Here is a 20779-nt window from a genome sequence, read left to right on the forward strand (position 1 = left end):
TCAATACACATAGGCTTGTGTTACCTTTTAGTAAATGATAATATGTATTCCTACAACTGTATTCATACTTCATAGTCCTATTTGTGGTGAGGGCCAGGTTATATCATTTATAAATAATGAAATCCATGTTTCATCATAAGTTTTAAATGAAATTAAAATGCATATGTATTTCTGTAATTTCATATTTATGGGTTATGTTCTTATTTACATAAATCTATATAGCATTAAGTTCTTGCTGAAATTAAAAATGATTTTCTTAGTAATATAAACAAAGCTATGCTATATTGACTTGCTGAGTAATTATTTTTACTTTACATATATGTAGCCTTTACCTAGCATAACTTAAATATGCTGCCAATACTGTATAATTATACTATTTTATATTTATTAATCAGCTGGATGTTTTTCAATGCATTTTAATACACATTAAAACTTTCTAAAGCCTCACAAAAAAACTTTTGTGAGAGGCAAGTCCTGTAGCAATATGCCTTCCTTCGTAAGGAAGACAATGGCCCCTTTCCTTTGGCCTTTTCTGTGTTCAGCCTCCTTAAAAAAAAAAAATGGCACACGTCACAAGTCATTTTGAGATTTACTGCCTGAAGTCTGCATCAGATTCATAAATACAAAGCAACCATGCTAGTGTCACAATATTTTGGAAGCCATGTTTTTCTGTTAAAAAATAGGGTTATGACATCAACCCCGTTAAAGTCCTGCCGCTGCTACTAAAACGCTACCATGTTCCTTTTGTAAATTAGGTTGACTATCATAAATCATTTTCTGCTCACAATTTTAAAAGTAAGCAGAAACACCCTATTTTGATACATTTCTTAACACTAATCTCACCAGTACTTGCTTCATATAAGATAGAAGATAGAACATGTGTAACAGTCTTAAAGTTCTAAGCGCAAACTTTGGAATATTTTGCATTTGTTCTCCTTTTGAAGGAAATAAATATGCTCTCTACATTGAATATGTATTCTTTAAAATTGCTCTCAAGGAGACATGCAAATACATTGCCTCAGTCATTTTTTCATTAGATACACTCATTGTTTATTCAGCACGTGCTCAGTACTACTAATTAGAGGCAGTGTGTGGGCACTATGAATTTAAGTATAAAAGACAGCCCCTAGGGTTACAGTGATGAAGAAACACAGTCCCTCCTGTTAGGAGTTTTCAGAACCTATGATGATCTATATGATGATATTTAGAGACTTGAAGGAAATTCACACAAATAGTCCTCAACTATTGTTTTTCCTTGGATAACAGTATTATGGAATGATTTTCTTTTCTTCTTCTTCTTGTTCTTTTTTTGGAGTTCCACTCTGTCACAGAAGCTGGAGTGCAGTGGCTACATCTTGGCTCACTGCAATTCAAGAGATTCTCCTGCCTCAGCCTCATGAGTACCTGGGATTATAGGCGCCCACCACCATGCCTGGCTAATTTTTGTATTTTTAGAAGAGATAGGGTTGGTCAGTCTGGCCTCAAACTCCTGACCTTGTGATCTGCCTGCCTCAGCCTCCCAAAGTGCTGGGATTGCAGGCCTGAGTCACCGCACCCAGCCATTGATTTTATTCTTTTTAAAGCTTGTTTGTATTGTCTATTTTACATGTGTTATGCTTTGAAAGCTGTATAAAAGTCACTTCCATGTGTTTTGGATATTGAATGATAAAAACTCTGGACCTGAATTTCATTGTATCACTAATCCAATGCAGTAGAATGTGAATTCTTAATTTAGACAGTGATTTTTAGACATTATTGTGTATAAATAGCACCAGAGGGTTTAATACAATACAAGCATACCTGAGATCCATCAAGATGATCTCAGGTACAGACCAAGAATATGAATTTTTTTTTCCAGTTTTGCTTTTGGATTAAAATTTGCTATCAGTTTCACATCACAGGAATTCAAAAGGAGTATCTACTTCATTCTAGAGGCATCTGTGACCCTGCATAAAGCATAATGGAGTCTCTGTGGGTCTCAAAGTGGTGAAACCTCCATTCCCCAGGAATACAAATTTTGAACAAGCACCGCAAATGATGCTGGTACAGACAGGCAGTCCATGGACCATATTTTGAGAAACTTAATTCCATTATCCATTCAGTGAAATCTTCAGTCTATTTAACAACATAAAGGGAAGAAAAAAATTTTTAGGTGACAACGGACCTCCAAGAACCCTGCTGCTGTTGCTTGCAAGAATTGTATCATTGATGTCATCTAGACCTTGCAAAGCACACCAGTTAAACATGGGGAAGGAATTCTTTTTTTTTTTTTTTTTTTTGAGATGAAGTCCCACTCTGTCACCAGGCTGGAGTGCAGTGGCCTGATCTCGGCTCACTGCAACCTCCACCTCCCAGGTTTAAGCAATTTTCCTGCCTCAGCCTCTTGAGTAGCTAGGATTACAGGTGTGTGCCACCACACCCAGCTAATTTTTGTAGTTTTAGTAGGGACAGGGTTTCACCATGTTGGCCAGGATGGTCTTGATGTCTTGACCTCGTGATCCACCCACCTTGGCCTCTCAAAGTGCTGAAATTACAGGCATGAGCTGTAAGGAATTCTTAAACTTTGAATTATCCCTGTACTTCCACATTACCATTTAGCCTAATATTTATTATTTTACCTTTATTCTCTAAAAACACATGTAAATCCATAAGGCCAGAAGGAGATCTAAAAAGTCATCTATATCTCATCTTTTTCTTGAAATATTATTTTATGGCTTTCCCTATCACTACAACAAAGGAACAAATGAGACAGCAAATGCCAGAGGGTCTTTTCCCCACCAATATTTTATTAGATAGAAAAAGGAAGTGGTGCCCGGGCTTAGTGGCTCATGCCTGTAATCCCAACACTTTGGAAGGCCAAGGCGGGTGGATGATGAGGTGAGGAGTTTGAGACCAGCCTTATGGTGAAACCCCATCTCTACTAAAAATACAAAAATTAGCCTAGCTGGGCATGGTGGCAAGCACCTGTAATCCTAGCTATCTGGAGGCTGAGGCAGGAAAATCATTTGAACTTGGGAGGTGGAGGTTGCAGTGAGCTGAGATCACACCATTGCACTTCAGCCTAGAAGACAGGGTGAGATTTCATCTCAAGAAAAAAAAGAGGAGGTTCTACCTGTATAAACACAGGACTGGAAAGGTACCTTAACCAAATATAACTGTGAAAGGGTCTTCACTGGATATAACATGAATTCCCACTTATTCATCAGTGAAAAACTTAACATGCCATCACTTACATGATTTTATAGTATTTAATGTCATCATTTCCTTGTATGGATTACCCAAAAGCTTGAATCTTATGTTTCTTTAGCTGTACTCAAGCCCATATTGAGCATGTGTTCAATAACATAAACTAATTGTGTGTTTGGTACTTACGTGGAGGTGGTGCTATATAAAGTGATCATTTGCATAATCTAAGAATCTTAAACCAAAAAATAGAGATCAAACTGATTCTCTTTCTTTCCCTCTGTCACATATCTTAGATTTTGTAGGTGAAGAAAGTGTGTCTCAGAGGAGTTAGAGAAGACCAGTTAATAGATGACAATGCTACAGCCTGGAACTTCTATTTGGATCCTGGGTCTCCTATCTCACTCAGCCTGGGTGAGTTTTCTGTGTCTCTACTGCCTCTCCAGTGCTAGTCTGCCAGCCCTCATCACAATTGTGAAGTAGGTAAGCTTTGTTTTGGGGAGTTTAATCTCCTTTTAGTGTGGTTCTCTTCTGAAGCATCCCTTTTGATATACCTAGCATCTTTCTGTTTTATCTTGAGAAAAATTCTCACTTATAATGTATTGTGACTTTAAATCAATCTACTACATTTCTTAAAGTATTTGTACTTTTAGGGCAGTTGTAGAAACAGACTCTGGAAATCACATCCTTTCCTTGGCCATGTGCTCTGCTTTGTGTAAAGAAAGCTCTGCACCTGTGTGAGTTTAGAAATGAAAAATAATAAGATAAAGAGTAAAGAGCAAGCCCAAATGAAGGCACGTTGACTCTGGAAATCACATCCTCTTTCGCTAGAATGAGAGTAATGTAAACAAGAGACTAGACTAGCAACTCAGAATGAATCATTTTGAAGTCTATGATTTTCTTGCCTGTAGTTAAAAATTGGTCAGAAATAGCTGAGGTGTAGCAAATGATTTTTTACAGCATTATGTAAAGTTGGGTTTTTTTTGAGATGAGATCTCTTTTTTTATTCTTTTTTGAGCTGGAGTCTTGCCCTGTCACCCATGCTAGAGTGTAGTGGCACAGTCTCAGCTCACTACATCCTCCTTCTCCCAGGTTCAAGTAATTCTCCTGCTTCAGCCTCCCAAATAGCTGGGATTACAGGTGCATGCCACCATGCCCAGCTAATTTTTGTATCTTAGTAGAGATGGGGTTTCACCACGTTAGCCAAGCTGGTCTCAAACTCCTGACCTCAAGGGATCCACCTGTTTTGACCTTCCAAAGTGCTGGGATTACAGGTGAGAGCCACCATGCCTGGCCAAGATGGGATTCCCTTATGTTGACCAGGTCGGGGGGCTCAAGGGATCCTCCTGCCTTAGCCTCATGAGAAGCCAGGATTATAGGTGTATGCTACCACAAATTATTTTCATTATTATAAGTTATGGAAGATGTTATTGTAAATGTAGTTGATGATAAAATGTACATGGGTGCACAAAATTTAATAGTCTCTTCCCTTGACTTTGTTTCACCTTAGACTGATTGGTCTTGCATTTTCTTTCTATTGCCATCAAGAACAGCAGCCTTCAATATGAAAACCCTATATGCCAACAAATAATCAACTCAAAAATTTTGTCAACTTCACCCCAAAGTTAGGAATTTAAATGTATTAAGAAGTAATCAGGTGGCTGGATGCAGTGGCTCATGCCTGTATTCCCAGCACTCTGGGAGGCTGAGGTAGGTGAATCACCTGAGATCAGGAGTTCGAGACCAGCCTGGCCAACATGGTAAAACCCCATCTCTACTAAAAATAGAAAAAAATTAGCTAGGCATGGTGGTGGGCACTATAATCCCAGCTACTCTGGAGGCTGAGGCAGGAGAATCACTTGAACCCGGGAGGTGGAGGTCACAGTGAGCCAAGATTGCGCCATTACACTCCAGCCTGGGCAACAAGAGCCAAACTTCATCTCAAAAAGAAAAAAAAAAAGAAAAAAAAAATCTGGAGACAATAGATGCTGGAGAGGATGTGGAGAAATAAGAACACGTTTACACTGTTGGTGGGAGTGTAAATTAGTTCAACCATTGTGGAAGACAGTGTGGCGATTCCTCAAGGATCTAAAAATAGAAATTCCATTTGACCCAGCAATCCCATTACTGGGTATATACCCAAAGGATTATAAATCATTCTATCATCAAGACACATGCACACCTATGTTCATTGTGGTTTTGTTTATGACTGGGAAGATTTGGAAACCAAACCAAATGCGCATCAATGATAGACTGGGCAAAAAAAAAAAAAAAAAAAAAAAAAAAAAAAAAAAAAGGGGGGCACATATACACCATGAAATACTATGCAGCCATAAAAAACAATGAGTTCATTTCCTTTGTACAGGCATGGATGAACCTAGAAACCATAATTCTCAGCAAACTGGCAGAAGAACAGAAAACCAAACACCACGTTTTCATTCATAGGCGGGTGATGAACAATGAGAACACTTGGGCACAGGGAAGGAAACACAGAGCTAGGTGTGGGGGAGGGGGGATGGCGGCGGGGAGGATGGGGAGGGATAACACTGGGAGAAATGCCTGATGGGGGGATGTAGAAGTGTTGGGGGGTGGTGGAGGTGGGGAATGGAGACAGCAGACCACAATGGCATGTAGGTACCTATGCAATAATCCTGCAGGATGTAGGATGTGCACATGTACTCCAGAGCCAAATACAATTAAAACAAACAAACAAAAAAGGTATGCTCTTCTATCATCCTAGCACAAATGGAAACTCAGGCCCATACTGACTGATGGCCTGTTTAAACTCTTAACAGTTTGAAGGGAAGGGGTTCAAAAGCAACCCATACTTGCCCTTGCTGATCTGGAAGGTGTGTAACCACTGGGAATTGCCATGCCTCTAAATCTCCCTCATTTCCCACTTGTTGAATCCCAGCTTGGATAGAACTGGTTACCATAGATATAGGAGTATAAGCACCTGGACTGGTTACCATAGTTCTAGGAGCACACACGCCAACAGAAGCAGCGGTAGAAATATCAGGGAGGCTCTGACCATCTCTCTACAAGATACTGAGCAGGGCTGATGGGCACACCTTTTCCTTATTTGAGTTTTTATCTTTTTGCTCCATGATTTCTTTACATACTTAATCACACTCCTTCTCTTCTCCTGAATTTTCTCCTGAATCCTTTTCCTCATCTTATGTCTGAAACAGCTCCAGGGCAAAACACACCAAAGTCCAAATGGACCACACCAAATAAACCCTGTGTTGGCTTGATCTTTGGCTGATGTTACCCCAATATGACCGAGTTCCCCCAGCTGCCACCCTTGGAGATTTTTTCAAATGTTCTTGCGCCAATTCCGAGCTCCCCCAACTAACCCTGGGAGATTTTTTCAAACATTCTTGGTCTACTTCAAGGTTCTCCCTAATTCACCCTGGGAGTCTCCCTTGGGCTCCTCCTGAGCTCCCCAACTTACCCCAGGGATTTTTTCCAGTAGTATTTGGGCCACTTCTGGGTTCTCCCTAATTCACCTAGGAGTCTCCCCCCGGGCTCCTTCTGGCTCCCCCTAACTCACCTGGGGGATTCTTTTCAAACATTGCAGAGATACCTTCAGCTTAGCCTCTTTTTACATTGTTCAGGCAATCCTTCATCCTGGGTTTTAGTCTCCACATTTTGGCACCTCTTACCAAAACCCAGCTCAGTTGGGAGACCCCCACCCAGATGGCGCTGAAGGTATTTGAGAGGCAGATACCAAAACAGCACAACGGAGTGAATCTATCCTGGGGACCAACAGCCTGAGAGCCTGTGGGGCTGACAGCTCTCCAGACTGAAAACCCCTGAGCAGAGAGTCATCCATGTGTTTATTTGCTCTTTGACACGTGATTCTTATTAATACACAGGTGATCTACATATACAAATATACTAGGTAGGCAGCTGTTACCCGAATACCACGAATTAGAAACTAAAAGTATCTTCCACAAGAGAACCATGGGGGCAGGGTAAACTTAATGTTTCTCAACAGTGGTCATGCCTGCTTGCTGTTGGGAATCGGGTTGTTTTGCTCACTCAAACTGGTAAACTTACTGAGGCTTGCTCTCGGCTTTGATGACAGGGCAGCATGAAAGACAGCTTTCATTTTATCCGCCTACGTTAGAGAAGACTTTCAACCTTTTTGCTGAGTTGTGGAGCTCTGGTTCAATCTTAGAGAAAGGCAGGATAGTGGAGTGGGGCTTGGAGCCAAGGTAACTCCAATTTCCAACAGGCTCCATCACCGATGAGCTGTGTAGCCTCAGGCACATCACTGAACCACTCTGAGCCTGTTGCTTCAACTGTAAAATAGAGATAATAACACAGCATCTTGCAGGAGTTGTGTGAAGATGAAAGCTTTAGGTACATAAAGATATAAAATATGGAAGAGTTTGGCACATAATAGACCCTCATAAATGTTCAGGAGTGCACAGAATAATTAATCATAAATATTGTTTATGAAATTAACAAACCAGAAGATAAATTATGCTCATGCTAACCCACCCACCTTATGGATGATTAGTTCGGATTCAGGATCAGATTTGAAATATCTTTTGAAACATATGTAGGGCAGAGAAATTAACATTTGAGTGCCTGGAGAATCTTAAATTTTCTCATTCCTGACTTCTGATATAAAATTTGCAATACAGCATAAGTTTTTGGTATGCTCCCTTTTCTTTCAGACTTATTTACTTTTAATGAACAAACCAACCCACGGTATCATCTACAGTAATGGCAATTACAGCGAGTAGGAGATAGAGCAATAAAAATGAACCATAAACTCTAGTTCATAAAGGGACGCCCAAATCCAGGCGCTGACACAGTGAAGCTTCTAAAGACGTCATCGGTGACTGATGTTGCTGCAGTGTGATTGAATGGTTGTTTAGTCTGAAGGAGGTGGGCATCAGTCAAAAAGGAAGGATGGCATAGTTATCTCACCCATTTGCTAAATCAAAATTGGAGAAATTATCTAGGGCATTCAGCTATTCTCTTGAGAACATAACTATTTCTTAATTACCTAACTAGAAAACTCATGAGCCTCTGGAGAATTCTTAGGAAACGTTACAGAGAGTTTATGTGAACTGCAGCCTCTGGTGGCAAATGCCCCAGAGCAAATCTCTCACTTGAAATGAGTTCTCAGGGTCTGATGCAGCCAATCATCCCCTTGTCGCTGTTCCCTCCTCCCCATCCCTTTCTGCTACCACCAATCTACGTGACTTCCCAGCTGGCCCCCTGCCCCCAGCCTCTCCAGAGTTGCCTTCATGAAACACAGTTCTAATCACATCAATCTGACTCAGACACTTTTAGTGGCCCCCCCATGTCCCACATGATGAAGTCCAAACTTTTTCAAATGATACTTAAGGTCTTCCATGATCTGGCTTCAACTTACGTTGAAATCTCTTCTCCTAGGTCTCCTTTACCCAGCCCTTATTCTCATCCTCACTAGTAACCTCATGCATCCATTCAACAAACATTTTTAAAGTGCCACAAATCTAGCATTGTGATGGAGGGTGAGCAAGACACAGTCTCTGCTCTGGGGAGCTCAGAGTCTGGTGATGGGCTCAGAGTCTGGACAAGCCAAAGAGTGTTTTCTCCAGTTACTAACACAGAGAGTTAGTCCCCAGTCATTTACCCTAAGAATGCCTCGTACTTTTTCTTTCAAACACAAATAACAAGTAAAGGATTATCTAGGTAATTATTTAATGCCTATCTCTCCTCCCCTCATTAGCCTATAAACTTTTAAGGGCAGAGAGGGCAGAATCATGTCTGATAAGTTCATCCTACATGTGCATTGACAGTTATATAGTAAATGACCTAAAATAAATATTTTTGAATGATACGTATTTGTGTTCATTTTTTCTTTTTGGAGCTTTACCATATTACTCTCAGATACTGTGCAAAACATTCCAGAATCTGGAATGTGTTCTCTAGTTCCATGGGGCTGTTTCTCACCTGGTCTGATGGCCAATAACACGCATAGGACTCCTTTATTCCTGCCTCAATAGAAGTGTCTGTGCACACACACACACACACTTGCGCACGGTCTCACACACTCCCATCCCTCTATTTATTTTTACATTTGCATCCAGAAGCCAATATGTTATCAAGGGGATGTTAACCTGGTTAGAAAATCCGACTCTGACAGAATCTTGAATATTTGCTCCATAAATTCATCAGTGCAAGGGCAGACTTTATACTTAGCAACATTCAGAATTGCCTTGGTTCCAAAACTTTAAAAAGGAATGCAAAATTAAAAAGAATCAAAATGCTTAAAATGCTAAATATAGAGAATAACTATGAATACAAAACCCCTTGCTAATCTTATAGATTGCTCATCTCGACTTATGGCTTCAAATATTACTTATGTGTTGTCTTAGGGTGGGTGACCCAGAAGCAGAGCCTGATTTGTACGCACATGCTTTCTTAAGGAAATACTCCCTGGACTGGTAAGGCTGAGGGAGATGTAAACAGAGGAGAGAAAGCCCAGCAAAGGTTTAATCTCAGGCAGGCTTTGCAAAGGGTGGTGGTTTTAACCCAATCCTGGGTGTACAGAAACCCTGGGGCTTAAGATATGCCCAGCCTTTTTTGGAACAAGAGAACTAGGCTTTCACACACCTTCTGCTCTGTACCCTGTGCCTGTGTGTCACTGGTCAAGGATTGTCCTAGAACACGAGTCTTCAAACCCTGGGCCATGAACCGGTACCTGTCTGTGGTACTGTTAGGAACTGAGCTGTAGAGTAGGAGGTGAGTGGTAGATGAGCAAGCAAGTGAAGCTTCATTTGTATTTACAGTCACTCCCTATCCCTCGCATTACTGCCTGAGCTCCACCTCCTGTCTTATAGCACAGGAATCCCCAACTTCTGGACCAGGGACTGGTACTGGTCCTGACCTGTTAAGAGCTGAGCTGCACAGCAGAAGATGAACAGTGGGCCAGAGAGTGAAACTGAGCTTCACCTCCTGTCAGATCAGCAGTGGCATCAGATTCTCATAGAAGCAGGAACACTATTGTGAACTACATATGTGATGGATCTAGGTTACATGCTCCTTATGGTAATCTAGTGCCTAATGATCCATCACTGTCTCCTATCACCCTCAGATGGGACTATCTAGTTGCGGGAAAACAAGTTCAGGGCTCCCGCTGATTCTACATTATGGTGAGTTGTGTAATTATTTCATTGTAGATTTCAATGTAATAATAGAAATAAAGGGCACAATAAATGCAATGTGCTCAAATCATCCCAAAACCATCCCCTGCACTGCCCGGTCCATGGAAAAACTGTCTCCCACAAAACTGGCCCCTGGTGCCAAAAAGGTTGGGGACCACTGTCCTGGAGGGAAGTCAATTTCCAAGTATATCTTGTTTTCTGATTGTGGAGGGGAAAGCAGCTCTAAAAGCCTAAGGGAAGACTCCAAAAAGACACAGGTGCTGGGTGTTAGAAGCAAAAGCAGGAGTGGGGCTCTCAAAAGAAAACAAGGTACCGCAGGGAGTCTAGGTGGAGCAGCTGTGTCCACTACGTTGCTGAATGCTCTCACAGTTTCCTCCAGCTTGGACTTCTCACCTGACCTTCAGACGCATGCATCCGACTGCCTGCTTGACATCTCTACTTGAACATATGTGTCCGTTACCCATTGCCACAATAATGTTGTATAACATACAACCACAAAACCTTAGTGCATATAACAAACTATTATTTTTGCTTACAGTATGTGGACCAGCTGGGCAGTTCAGATAATTTGTGCTGGGCTTGGTGAAGCTCATTTATGCATCTATTGTCAGCTGTGGGTTTGCTGAATGGCTTGAGTAATCTTTTCTGGGCTTTCTCAAATGTATGGGGCCTCAGCTGGGAAAACTGAGCTGATTTCACTCTGCTGCACATGTCTCATCCTTCATCAGGATAGCCTGGGAGAGAGGGAGGATGGGAAGGTAAGAGGGAGAGAGGGAGGGAGGGTAGGAGGGAGAGAGGGAGGGTGGGAGGAAGAAGAAGAGAGAGAAAACACGCAGGTGAGAGCGCCCTACTTTGCAACGTAGGCAGGCAGCATTTATAGACAGAGAACAGAAATGAGCTTCAGAAACAACTTGATTAGTTACAGCTCAGTAACCAATCAGCAGACACTATATTTGAAGCTGGTCTGATCAGTTGGCCACCTGTAACTGACTGAAGCTCAGTTGCTGTGACTGGTTGGGACTCAGCTATTTGTTACCAAAGTCTGCTCGTGAGTTTTGCTTTCATCTAATTTATGTCTAGGTTAGATTGCAGTTTGTTACTGCAATCTAACTTAGACACAAGAACGGAGGCAACCCCAGGTGGAATTTGGCTTCACTTAACAAGGCTTAGGCCCAGAACCAGCCACTGTTCCTATTACCACATTCTGTTACCAAAAGAAAGTCACTGGTCAATTCAAAGAGTGGGTAAATAGACTTCATCTTTGACAGAGGAGCTTTAGAGTCCATTTCTGTAATCAACCTCCTAATGTCTAACTGGCATCTGCTTTATTGGTGGCAGTTGAGCAGAGTTTCATTGCTAAAGACTTACAGGTCACCAAATGACAGTGTTTACCAATCCACAGTTTTCTGCAGGAAGAGGATACGATATAGCAGCAGCTTGAAGTAGGGGCATGCATCACAACCGAGGGCTGTGTGGGAAGTAGAAAAGTTCCTTTTTAAAGTTTGGTTTCTTGTTAAAAAATAAATCATAAGTGTGCTAATAACTCTTCGTTAAGCCCTATCCTATGCAGCTATTAGACATGCCATGCTTACAGGCACATAGTACATTTTATGTCCTTGTACTTTAACTGTGCTGGACGTGCTCACAGGCATTTCCCAGCTCTCCACTGCTTTTACCTGTTTAGAAAAGTCTTAAGTTGTTAGCCAATGGGGTTTTAGTTTAGATTGTGAGGTCTGGCTCCAGCCAATGGAGATCAGACACAGCAGTGACAACCCCAAATGTGTAAGAAATAAATTTGCATGTTTACCTTTGTTCTTTGTACTCTCATGCACGATGACTAGCGAGGGTACCCTTCCTGCAGTCCAGGAGGCAAAAATTGCCTTGCTGAAAGACACTTTGTCTCAGTGCCAGTTTTTCTTTGCAGCACTGAACATCTATTTCCAACAGGCTGTGTCACACAGCAAGGGGTCCAGAGGGGCCAGGTGCAAGCTCCAATTATCCTCCCTCTGGAAGGGCCACACTTGACATGCCCTCTCCCAGATCAGGAACCACTGATACGTAGATGGAACACCTTACAACTAGGGAGCCCCAAATGGAGTCTTGTCTTGGGTCTCAGGATTTTTTTTTTTTTTTTTTTTTTTTTTGAGGAGTCTAGCTGTATCACCCAGGCTGGAGTGCAGTGGCATGATCTTGCCTCACCACAACCTCCACCTCCTGGGTTCGAGTCCCAGCCTCCTGAGTAGCTGGGACTACAGGTGCCCACGGCTATGTCCAGCTAATTTTTGTATTTTTAGTAGAGATGGGTTTCACCAAATTGGTCAGGCTGGTCTCAAACTCCTGACCGCAGGTGATCCACCGACCTCAGCCTCCCAAAGTGTTGGGATTACAGGTGTGAACCACCATGACCGTCTGATCTTGGGTGCCTTTTATCCCATAGGCATCACTTGGGCACTTGCTCTTGTGCAACTGAGCCCAATGGCAGAGCCTTCTAGGGGGTGAGGGAGGAGACGGTCCTCACTGAAACCAGGTGCAAGCCATCAATCTAACCTCACCATTACTAATCAACAATGCTGACAAGGTAGTATAAACCATCCAAAAACTCCACAGACCTATGGGTACAAAGTACCACTAGTAATCAATATGTTCTGTGTCTTCCCAGGGAACAATGCTATGCAGGTCTATTTCTCATTTCAGTAAAAGTTCAGGCCAATTCTAGACCTGCTGGAATCACTTCACAGAGCACAGCATCTCAAATGCAACGTGTTCAAAACTGAGATCTTGATGGTGCTTCCTCGATTCTTTCTCATCCTGCTAATGACAACTTCATTATATTTGCTCAGACCAAAGACCATGGCATCATGTGACAACTCTCTGTATTTCATGCCCCACCTCCAATCTATCAACAAATCCTGTTGGTGCTACCTTCAAAATATGTTCAGAATTTGGCTGAGTGCAGTGGCTCACACCTATAATGCCGGCACTTTGCGAGGCCAAGGTGGGTAGATCACATGAGGTCAGGAGTTAAAGACCAGCCTGTGAAACATGGGGAAAACCAGTCTCTACTAAAAATATGAAAAAAAATTAGTTGGGTGTGGGGGCATGCACCTGTAGTCTCAGCTATTTGGAAAGCTGAGGTTTTCAATCACTTGAACTTGGGAGGTGGAGGTTGCAATGAGCTGAGATTGCACCACTGCACTCCAGCCTGGGAGAGTGAGACTTCATCTCAAATCTGTATATATATTCAAAGTTCTATCACTCTCACCTTCCTCACTCACACTACCATGATCCAAGGTGCCCTCATCTTTCACCTGCTGCTGTGGTTTAAATGTGTGTGTCCCTCTAAAATCCATATGTTGGAACTTAAACCCCAACCTGATGGTACTAGAAGGTGGGATCTCTGGGAGGTGATTCAGTCATGAGGATTCTACCCCCATGAATAGGATTAATGCCCTCATGAAAGGGCTGCAGGGAACTAGCTAGGTCCTTTTGTCTTCTGCCATGCGAGGACACAGAGAAGGCACCATCTATGAGAAACAGGCCCTCACCAGACTCAGAATATGCTGGTGCCTTGACCTTGGACTTCACAGCTTCTGGAACTTTGAGAGTCAGTTTTGATTGTTTAGAAATTGTCCAGTCCCAGGTATTTTGTAATAGCAGCTGGGCCTCGACTAAGACACCTCTTAACTGGCTACCGGCTGTGCCTTGCCCCCTTTTCAGTCTCCTCTCAACATAGCAGTCAAGGCAAACCCATGAAAAGTGAGTCACTTCTCTGCTAAGACATCGCAAATGACTCTCATCCCACTCAGAAGAAAAGCAGAGGTCCTAACTCTGACCACGGGCTCAGTGTGACTTGGTTGCTCTTGACTTCTCTGATGCCATCACCTGCTACGCTCTTTTCTCCACTCTAGTTGGACTACCTTCCTCGTTCCTCAACATGCAGGCACGCCTCCGCTTCTGGCCTTCCAGGTTCCCTCCACTGGAATGCTCTTTTCCCCTGTGATCTGTTTTGCCCCCTACTTCCTGCAGGTTTTCTGGTGGAGGCTTTCTAGATACTTACCTAAAACTTCAGTCTCCTTCCAACATTTACAGTCCTCTTCCAGTCTTCAGTTACTTTTGTTTCTTAGCCTTTATCACTGACCAGCACTATATACATTTACTTATATGTCCCTTTTACAGACGGTCTTCCTTCTAGAAGGCGAGTTCAAGGAGGGTAGGAAGGTTGCTTTGTTTACTACTGTATTCCCAGTTCCCAGAACTGAACCCGATACATGGAAATTACTCAGTACATATTTTTTGAATGAATGTTACTCATAATCATAGATCAGTAATATCATGGATCAATCAGACTGTAAATTGTTTTGGAGTATGAGCTATCATATATTTTAATATTCCACATTGTATGTGATATATATCTCTTCATTTTTGCAGGTTTTCAGTAAACATGTATTGAAAGAGCTAAACTGAAATATGCTAACCTTTAAATTAAAAGTGTACCAGTTTTAATATTTGGAGCTGTGAATGACTTTCAAAAATAATACAAATGTTTAAGATTTTATACAAAAGAGTCGCTATGCTTGATTATATCGAAGATATCACTGAATATATAACACCATTATTTTATGTTCTATGGAGACAAAAAATGCTGCCAATTAAATGATGATTAAATACTTGTTTATCATTTTAATTTTTATTTGGACCTCATTAAAATTGCTTCTTAAGGCTTATTTAGCAAAGACATTCCTCTATATCATGTGTGTGTGTGTGTGTGTGTGTGTATGTACACACACATATGAAAAGTCAAATGTAATTGAAACAAAGTGTCTAAGCATTCCTGAGACAACTTCACATTCCGAATTCAACTCTTCACAACCATTTTTTGACCTTGACTCATTAATGTCCATGTTTCAAAATCAAGAATGTTCTTTAAAGAGCGCACTCTTGTCTCTGGAATTGTCCCCCAGGTCCCCGACATGATTTAGCACTTTTGGATGAACCAGAGCAGGCAATGACAGCTACAGCTACATCCTGACAGCTGCCTGGTCTCAGTGCCTGTCACAGGCACCCTGAGTTCAGCAATGTTAAAACTGGAAAAAAATTTGCACCTTAGAGTCAGTGACATCGGGAATACAGTGAGATACCCACTTCCAAAGGTCTTAATGGTCTTTTTAAAAAAATCAATTCTAACTTTTCCTCTTTCTACTATTGTAAAATAGGTGAATTTTATTAACCATAGCAATCATTTGCAGCACATAAAAGAAAGCCTTTCATTAAAATTTATCCTAAGTATTTGCACAATAATAATCATAAGTCATTAAAATGAATTGCAGGGGTCAGAAAATTATTAAAGGTTGGTAATAGTTTTAATCCATCCAACTGAAGAAAAATAGTCCTTCAAACTCTGATTATAGTCAGTCTTTTATAGACTTGTTTGGAGGACATTTACACACAGCCTCTAGCGTACTTCAAGTCATATCTAGTCACTTGTAATACCAACTACAATGTAAATGCTATGTCAACAGTGGTTATGCTGTATTGTTTAAAAATTTGTGTTATTTTTTATTGTTGTATTGTGGTGTTTTTTTCAGAATATTTTCAATCTACTGTTGGTTGAGTCTCTGGATGTGAAACTCCAAAAGAGGGAGGACTGGTTATAACCTTAATCCAAGAGAAACATACGACGGTTATTAAGATTGCAATGTCTTTTTATTATCTCTGTAGTAACTGGTTACTAAAGTGACTAGTTATTAAATATATTTTTAAATATTAAACAGTTTTTATTGGGGTAAAGCTCACAGAACATAAACTTCATGATTTAAGAGTATACAGATCTGTTTCTACAAAAAAATAAACAAATTAGCGGGTGTGGTGGCCCATGCTTGTTGTCCCAGCTACTTGGGAGGCTGAGATGGGAGAGTGGTTTGAGCTTGGAGGCTCAAGCCTGCAGTGAGGCAAAATTGCACTGTAGTACTCCATCCTGGGTGACAGAGCGAGACCCTGCCTCAAAATAACAACAACAATAGTGTCTAATTCACAATATTGTACAACCATCACCTCTATCTAGTTCTAAAGCATCTTCATTGCCCCCCGAAAAGGGAACCACTTACTTACCCATTAAGCAGTCTACTCCCCTTCCCCCTGCTCCTAGTCCTTGGCAACCACCAACCTTTGTCTCTGTAGACTTACCTATTCTAGATAGTTCATGTAAGTGGAATCATATACTACTTTTAGGCTGGGTGCGGTGGCTCATACCTGTAATCCCAGCACTCTGGGAGGCTGAGGTGGGCAGATCACGAGATCAGGAGTTCAAGACCAGCTTGACCAATGTGGTGAAACTCTGTCTCTAGTAAAAATACAAAAATAAGCTGGACGTGTTGGCATGTGTCTATAATCCCAGCTATTCAGAAGGCTGACTCAGGAGAATCATTTGAATCCGGGAGGTGGAGGTTGTAATGAGCTGAGATTGTGCCACTGCACTCCAGCCTGGGTGACAGAGTGAGACTTCATTAAAAAAAAAAAAGTGACTTTTTTGTATGGCTTCTTTTACTAAGCAGGTTTTCAGGTTTCATCTACCTCATAGGACATGTCGGTACCTCATTCTTGTTTATGGCTCCGTAATATTCCACTGTATGACTATACCACAGTTTCTTTAAGCACTTACCAGTCGATAGACTTTTGGGTTGTTTCCATTTTTGGCTATTGTAAATAGTGCTGCTATGAGCACCGATGCACAAGCTTTAGTTTGAATACCTCTTTTTCAGTTCTTTTAGGAATCTACCTAGGAGTGGAGTTGCTGGGTCATATGGTAATTCTATATTTAACTTTTTAAGGAACTGCCAAAGTGATTTCCACAGAGATTGCATCATTTCATATTCCTACTGGCAAGGCATGAGGGTTTCACTTTCTCTATGTCCTCACGAAACATTAAATAAATGATTAGAAACAGTTTTTTTCTGAAACTGTAATATAGAATTTACAAAAATATAAGATTACAGAACTGTTTGGAGGGCATTTTGGCACACAGCTTGGCATTTTTAAACATTAACAGTGCAAAGTATTCGGCACTTCCCTGCACTCAGAGCCCCTGGTTATTCTGAAAGCCATGTGGCACTTGACCTCAAAGTTAGTTTTAAGGCTCTGTCCCCTTGCTCCCTCCATGGTATAGAACGTTCCCATTTCTCATAGGCCTTTATGTCTCCATTCTCTTTCTGCAGAACACAAAGTCTTCCTCTGTACTCCCTGCCAAGTAACTCCTTCCAACCCCTCAGTCTCATTAACATCGCAGCCCATAGGGAAAACCATCAGAGGCACTAACACCTGCCCACACATCTCCCACTGCAGTATGATAATGTCTAATGAGACTTTCCAAGGCTCACCTTCAGCAAGACAAACTCCAATTCTCCCCGCTGGATTCCTGCTGTTCCTGTCCCCAGTCCAACACCTTCTTGTTATGAAAACCTGGCAGTTTTTCAATTAAGCAGACTGCCCATGTCTTTCCAGAAATCTGATGATCCTGGTGTGGTGAAAGGACAGAATATCTGGGCTCTGGGCCTTATCTGCCACCCATGACCTTTATTCTTTACAGCATTTCCTATTGAGTTACTGCCATCTGCAAAGTACTGAATTATATAGCAGACAGATCACTGGTCTTGCCTAGGTCTCAAATCTGTAACATGAAGAGGAGATATCTTATCTTCCCTGGATCTGATGATCCTGGACATCCATTCCAACCGAAAGTAATTCCATGCTTATGAATTGGAAAGACTGTTTTGATGGGAGGGAACAGCGGTTCTTAGAAATAGGTGTGTAACAAATGAGTAAACCTTCCCAAAATATTTGGGAGAGGAGATGAGACATGGAAAGAAAATTGCCAGTTGCCGTCACTTTCACAAGACCCCCCGAATTCAGCAGAACAGAAATCTCAGTATGAAAGGCAATCCTCGAACTTAAATGCATTTTTGTGTATTAGCCTTATTTTTCCAATTTCTAGGGAACCACTGGCTTAGAGGACAGAATCCAAAGAAGCAGAAACCCACTCTCCCATTGACGTCTCAATAATGTGCCATCTGAACGATTTCTCAGTTCTCTCTCTGGTTTCTTTCTCAAGTAACTCAAAAGTTCTCACGGACACATTTGAGCATTTTCAAAGTGTAACTAGCGTCTACAGACACTAGAGGGCAGAGCGCAGCCTGAGGTCCGGTCCTGAGGCTGCAGAGCCATCACCTCATTTCATTTTCCCTGTGTGCCTCCAAACGGCGCTGCAGCTCGCGTCAGTCTTGTCCCCAGCTCGGATGCTCCTGGCACTGAGCTCCTTTTTGGAGAGGGTAGGGAGAGTCTATCCTACCTGAGATGCAAACTGAGGAAGGGGCACCCTGCCTTCCTGGAGATGCTGCCCTGCATCAGAAGCCCAGGAGGAGCTTTCCTCTTTGTATTTAAATTCTGTAACTTGCGTTCATCATTGGCATAAAAAATATTTATATGGCGCGGTGGCTCATGCCTGTAATCCCAGCACTTTGGGAGGCCGAGGCGGGTGGATCACGAGGTCAAGAGATCGAGACCATCCTTGTCAACATGGTGAAACCCTGTCTCTACTAAAATACAAAAAGTTAGCTGGGCATCATGGTGCGTGCCTGTAATGCCAGCTACTCAGGAGGCTGAGGCAGGAGAATTGCCTGAACCCAGCAGGCGGAGGTTGCGGTGAGCCGAGATCGCGCCATTGCACTCCAGCCTGGGTAAGGAGAGCAAAACTCTGTCTCAAATATACATATATATATATATATATTTATTTATTTATTTATAAAGTCCTTTAGCAGCGTCATAAGCTACTGAGCGTGGACTCAACAGACGCTGCGCCGTCAGGGTTGAGTGACCCATCACACATGCTGAGGAACATTTTCCTGCCGTCAGTTTCTTCAGGGACAGCAGGACGACATTCTCCCTTCCCTCCCTCTAAAAAGGCAGGCAGGATAGCATCTTTGGTGTGTCTTAGCATTCTCACACAGTGTTCTCAGTTCATCCTGAACCTTGAGAGGGAGGTATTCTATTTATCCCTGTTTCATTATTCTTTTAAAACTCAGTCTCGGTTTTCAAAAATCAGTTTTAACAATTTTAAACTTTTCAAAGTAAAGTTGATGTTAAAAACATGAAATACCATGAAAGAGCTTGTCATGAGAAGGAACGTTCCCAGTCTATTCCTTCCCACACGCCACCCCTGGTTCTGCAGCTAAAGGCAGCCTTTAAGAACTCTTAACAGTTTCTATTTCAGGATTTAGTGGAGGTCACCTCCCTATCTCCAAGTGATGTGCCCATGATATTACTGCTTGTTTTATTGAGTCTAGATGATAAATGATCAATTGAGTTTCTCTTATAACAGACAAGGATTTATCCTTTTTTTTTTTTTAAGATGGAGTCTTGCTCTGTCACCAGGCTGGAGTGCAGTGGTGAAATCTTGGCTCACTGCAATCTCCTCTCCACCCCCTGGGTTCAAGTGATTCCCCTGCCTCAGCCTTCTGAGTAGCTGGGATTATAGGCACGTGCCACCACGCCCGGCTAATTTTTTGCATTTTAGGAGAGACTGGGTTTCACCTTATTGGCCAGAATGGTCGGGATCGCTTGACTTTGTGATCCGCCCACCTCAGCCTCCCAAAGTGCTGGGATTACAAGTGTGAGCCACCACACCTGGCTGTTTTTAGCTTCTTGATAAAGTCCCTTATGATCTCTGCTTTGAAGATGAGAAAACCGAAGCTCACAAGGTTTGAGTGACGTGTCCAAGGTCATATAAACAAAAACTGATGGAGTGGCAATGAGGGAAAGAGGACTCAGTTTTCCTAATTTTAGGATTTTTGTAATTTCCACCCCACATTGTGAGGGACTGAATCTACCTTTGCAAATATTATAACCCAGAAAATGATGACAGTGAAAGAGATCTGACCTAGCCAACTCCATCTTGCTTCCAGCCTCCAAGCTGTCCTTGTTCATTCCTTGGTGTCAGCTCAACTAACTTTGGGAGGAACTTAGTTTATAGTTTAACTTTGAAACAAAGATGATGACAGCCCTTTCCCAAAACAAACCCCTTTCCCACTTGGGCACTAGACTGCCTTTACAGGACAAACAGATTAGCCACAAGATTAGAAATTATGGTTTAGGAGTTGTGCAGCTGGAGACTCTCAGGTTCTGAACCTCCTCAGATTACTCCTGGGGATAAATCACCATTGTAAAATCTAAGATCAGTGCTTGAGGTATTTTGCAGATGCTGTGCTGGATGTATCAGCTGGCAAAACCCAGATCGATAAGCTGGCTCAGCTTGTCTTGTGGCTCCCACCCAGGGACTGACAGACGGCACAAGAGGACAGCTTCAACTCACTATGATTTCATCTCCAACCCAACAATCAGCACTCCTGACTCACTGGCCCCCTACCCATCAAATT

At 42.1% G+C, this 20779-nt stretch overlaps 1 protein-coding gene across 37 annotated transcripts in view; it reads left to right on the forward strand.

The window, feature by feature from the left end:
• Window positions 1-20779, forward strand: part of LOC144576474 (serine/threonine-protein kinase MARK2-like) — a 98283-nt gene that overhangs the window by 51954 nt on the left and 25550 nt on the right. For 23 of the 37 annotated variants that reach the window (XR_013533962.1, XM_078368694.1, XM_078368701.1 and 20 more), the window contains one exon: window positions 3480-15039. Coding sequence is in view for 4 of the 37 variants with exons in the window: in XM_078368697.1 (XP_078224823.1) it covers window positions 3480-3488 (9 nt within the window). In the remaining 33 variants the exon portion in view is untranslated. Of the gene's footprint in view, window positions 1-3479; window positions 15040-20779 lie in introns of those variants that run through there. The other 14 variants (XR_013533961.1, XR_013533964.1, XM_078368690.1 and 11 more) reach the window with 8 other exon arrangements.

This window comes from Callithrix jacchus, chromosome 4, assembly GCF_049354715.1.
Source record: "Callithrix jacchus isolate 240 chromosome 4, calJac240_pri, whole genome shotgun sequence".
Taxonomy (NCBI): Eukaryota; Metazoa; Chordata; class Mammalia; order Primates; family Cebidae; genus Callithrix; species Callithrix jacchus.